The sequence below is a fragment of the Buceros rhinoceros genome, unplaced genomic scaffold (genome assembly GCF_000710305.1).
Source record: "Buceros rhinoceros silvestris isolate BGI_N320 unplaced genomic scaffold, ASM71030v1 scaffold20145, whole genome shotgun sequence".
Classification (NCBI taxonomy): domain Eukaryota; kingdom Metazoa; phylum Chordata; class Aves; order Bucerotiformes; family Bucerotidae; genus Buceros; species Buceros rhinoceros.
In genome coordinates this window covers 5263-9638 of record NW_010414814.1, presented here as the reverse complement: position 1 = coordinate 9638, position 4376 = coordinate 5263, and the positions used below count along the sequence as shown (strand labels likewise).

The following is a 4376-nucleotide window of genomic DNA, read 5'->3' as shown; positions in this document are numbered from 1 at the left end:
GGAAAGAGAGTCCACAGGAACACGTGAGGGATGAGTTTCAAATAACGTAGTGAAAGAAGAGGAGGCTGAAGGCAGATCCTAAAAAAAGTCAGGCTTCATCACTCCACTGTTCTCTTTCTCTGTGCTTTCTGTTAGTTCACGGGTTTCTCGTGCCTTAAGCCATGATGAACGTTACACGTGGCACAAGCCTGAAATCTGAAGACTGCTTTGTAAGAAGGTCGAGACTTACCACCCTGATTCATTCTCTGCTGTAAAAAACCAATCCAAATAACTGAAAGTACTTCAGACTTTTACTGAACAGTTATACAGGCTTGTACAGAAGAGGCTTTTTCCCCAGAGTTGCGTTTAGATTAGCGTGGAATTCTTCCACAGTCTGTCAGAAAGCCAGGCTGAGGACACGCACACGTATTCTGTCCCTTTGTCACAGGGGAGGACAGTATCGTCCCTTACAACTCTGCTTTCTTACACTATTAAGTGATCTCTCGTGATAACTTTTTCTACCCTAAAATACTTTTCTGAAAGTATTTTTATAATGTTGAGCAAAGCTTAAGTTTTAACCATCCTATAAGTAAGTATTAGAGGAAAACTGCTTTCCACTGTCTCTCTCCCCAGGAAAGGCAGCTATGTCTGGCGTTTCTACTAGTTGCCTACAACTGGCAAAGCCCAATGGTAAGAGTTAGTGAGCAGTGAATTAAAGAACACTGAATTAAAAGAGTTTACTAAAAAAAGCACCAGCGTTCATTAAATAAGGATCACATTACTGAAGCAAGCGGTTATGCTCTAAAGCATCTGGCACAACTGTGCACTTTACATTACTAGCACTGAACATATCTGACCGTTAACAACAGTAACCGATGCCAAAACCCCCTGCAAATTACCACCCGCCTTCCCTTGGAGCTCAGCTCCACCGCAAAAAAGTAACTGCTCTGAGGAGAGTAGAAAACCAGCCTCCTCACAGGTCCGGGGGCTGAAGTCACACTGGGAAGGGCAGGGCAGATTACTTCAGCGTTGTCCTGGCACGAGCAAAGATGCAGCATGCAGACAGGACTCAGCCAGTTGCAAGCGCGGAAGACAGAGGCACATTTGTATTAATGTTATGGCACAAACAACATTACAAATAAGTCATAAAACAGCCACAGTCTTAATTAAGTACATTGGAAAGCTCCGACTCGGCCTCTGTCAGCACCGATAATACCTTCATTCAGCGCTGCCTCTTTCGCGTCCCCAACGTCATAAACCAGCCACAGTCTTAATTAAGTACATTGGAAAGCTCCGACTCGGCCTCTGTCAGCACCGATAATACCTTCATTCAGCGCTGCCTCTTTCGCGTCCCCAACATCTTCACAGAGACTGAACAGTATCAAGTGCTTAGCAGTGACAGTGTCAGGTTGCAGCCAAAGAGCAGCCTCAAAACAAAAACAAACTCTGCTCTTGGCAGGCCCCTTAACCTTAAAATCAATGGTCTCGCTGATGGGCTATTCACCAAGGGGGCTTTGGCTTTGTTTGGGGTTTTTGGGTTGGCGGTTTTTTCCTTGTGTTAAATCAAGCATTCTAGCCGATCCTGAGGCTGCGTCTACACCAGAGCCAACAAGTATCAGTGCACGCAAATACAGGAGCACACAAACGTTAACTTCTGTACAACCGTACACACGACAGATCAGGGTATTACAGAAGGAGGGATGAAGGAAGGCAGCTTGCAACAAGTCACAGTTACTAAGAAATACAGCTCCAGATGTGACACTAGTTCGAAAAGAAAAAACCTTGACGTTAGACAAAGCCGTACAGATTCTTTTCAGTTTTACACTGTCGTTCTTACTGTTTGCGGATAGGAGAGTGGACGTAGTCTGTCGTAGTCCTCTTGACCAGCTGTATCCCACAAACCCAGATTGACCGGTTTTCCATCAACCATTACATTAGCTGAGTAGTTGTCAAAACTAAAATTGAAGGAAGAGTTAGCTGCATTAGCTTGCAGTAAAACAGGGCACCCACGAACCTTTTTCTACAGAGTCCTACCTGGGATCACCACAAAAGAAGGTGTTCTTATCGTACCCTGCTCCCCAGAAACAGCAGAACTGCTCTTTAAACGCTGAGCCTGCTATTGGGTAACATGCACAGCAGACCTGGCCCGCTCCGAACAAAGACATCTTCCTCACTGCCCTTCCAAAGGAGGCGTGACCCTCAGCGGGTACGGGAAAGCAGGTGATGCGCTTAGCAAGCACTTTCCAGTCTTAGTGGGACATTCAGCAAGTTAATCTGTCTCACTTCTTAAGATTTAGCACAGAAGATACATGAGCAATAACCAAGGAATCCTTAATGACAGCAGTAGGTAAGAAAGAAAAAACCTTATTAATTCTGCTAATCAAAAAGCCCTCCAATGAAATACCAAATTTAATAACCAGGGGCCAGGACAGGCAGAGCTTTTCTCTCATCACTACTGCAGGCACAAAGGTTTTAATGACTCGTTAAGGTTAAACCAAGTTCACTGGGAACACAAGCATATTGTAATGCAAAAATCTGAATTGAAGACCAAAAAAAGGAAACCGGAATAATTAAGACAAGGCCTTAGAAAGGTAATTAAAGTAATCTGTAAATCTCATTAGAATGTATTTTGTTATCTGAAAAAGTCATCCACACTTACAGAGAGCAACATACCCAGATAAATATAGAGACATCCAAGAAGGGCACAGCAGCTGCTCGGGTGTAAGACACCTCCCCCAACAGGTCCTCAAAAAGAGAACTACACTGATACCGATACTGACAAATCCTTGTGCAAGAAAACGGGAAGCACCAAAATAAAGGAGTCCCCGCAATCTCTCCTGAAGAGCTACAGAGCTGTGGTGGGCTCAGCACAGCAGCGGCAGCAGCACAAAAAGTGGAAGGAAAAATAAAAAACCCCAAACCCCGCTGTTCACATAAACCATTACCGACCACGAAAGTTTTACAAGCTGCTCAGCCCTGGGACTGCTTATCACGGAAGATACAAAGATAGAAATAACACATTATTTTAAAAGAGACCAACTTCTGACAAAATGTTAGTCACTGTTAGTCCCTGACAGACCTAGTGGGCAGAGAGGTGCAAACTGACGGAGCACCAACAAGCACAGGGGTGACTGCGCTCTGCAGGGAAAGCGGGAAGTGCTTCTCCTTACACACGCCCAGATACTCGGTGAAACGCTCAGGATGAAACTGAGGGTGCTTGCAGCCATCTGAACAGTTCACATCAGGAATCCGGAATGGCAGTCAGCACAGAGAAGGTGACATAAATGAGGATTTTCTAAGTACTTACACAGTGGGTATATATTCTCCAGGAAATGCATTGGTTGTGTAACTGATGAGTAGGCATGTTTTACCTACAGCACTGTAAAAAGAGAAAGTTGACATGTAAAACATTCAATTTGAATAATGAGAAATAATATTCCTTTCAGGGAAGAAAACTGATTAGATCCGGTCATCTAAGGAAGAACTGAGTGTCAGGCGTCACTACTGTGCAGCCTTAAGATTACTGGCAGTGAAAACACACCTCATTCACACCCGTTGTGAAGCAGTAAAATTCTGTTAATCTTCAGACAAAACCCACAAGTATTAATAAGACTATCATCTGCTAGTCACCTGACCCAATACTCATCAAGACTGCCTCACTCCAACTCCCTGAAATTAAAAAAACAAACCGAGGAGTTTCATGTAGTTCCAGCACTCTCTATCTCCACCAGAGGCTGGTATACTTCCACGTAAGTGAAGTTTGAAAAATTAAACCTTTCAAGCTTTTTCAACACATCATTACTTTTGAGTATTTGAGAAACAAATATAAATGATAATCCTCACAATATTTATTGATACATGACTCCCTGCATGGATTCATCAACTAGGCAAACATTTCACAAACTGATTTATAGATAAATACACTCCAATACTGGAGAACTTGGATCACCAAACCTTTTCTCACCAAACTAATTCTGAACAGCCTCAGACAGGGTCAGGACCAGGTTCTGTTCCAGGTTTCTATGACAACTCTGGCAGCCAGCTCCTTCCCTCTCCATCCTCCTCCCCACTTCTTATCTGGAGTCGTTAATCTAATGTTTGACACCATTGAATTTTTGTTAGTTTTAATTAAAGGGGTGGAAACCTTGAAACTGGATCCTATTTGTTTTTTTAAAACAGACTCTGCAAAAACACTGCAGACTGGTTCCCGTGCTGGCTTCTCGCCTTTAACAGCGTGCGAGCTTACAGCAGCGAGCGTGCAACTAGTTCCTCGAAGCAGTAACACCCGGACAGCCTCACAGTCCTCCTCATCCTCTCAAACAGACACACTCCTGTGCAAGGGAAACGGCATCGTCTGGCAGATGTTCCAGCACTACAACAACCTGCTCAAAGCAAGT

General features: G+C 43.9%; 1 protein-coding gene across 1 annotated transcript in view; it reads right to left on the bottom strand.

The window, feature by feature from the left end:
• The window catches only part of LOC104494408 (ras-related C3 botulinum toxin substrate 1-like), an 8272-nt gene extending 3982 nt beyond the window's left edge, over window positions 1-4290 (bottom strand). Inside the window, exons 1-3 of the mRNA XM_010137228.1 lie at window positions 4226-4290; window positions 3287-3358; window positions 1817-1934 (exon numbers count right to left, since the gene is read on the bottom strand). Coding sequence (XP_010135530.1) covers window positions 1817-1934; window positions 3287-3358; window positions 4226-4290 — 255 coding nt within the window. The remainder of the gene's footprint in view (window positions 1-1816; window positions 1935-3286; window positions 3359-4225) is intronic.
• Between the last annotated feature and the right edge of the window lie 86 nt (window positions 4291-4376).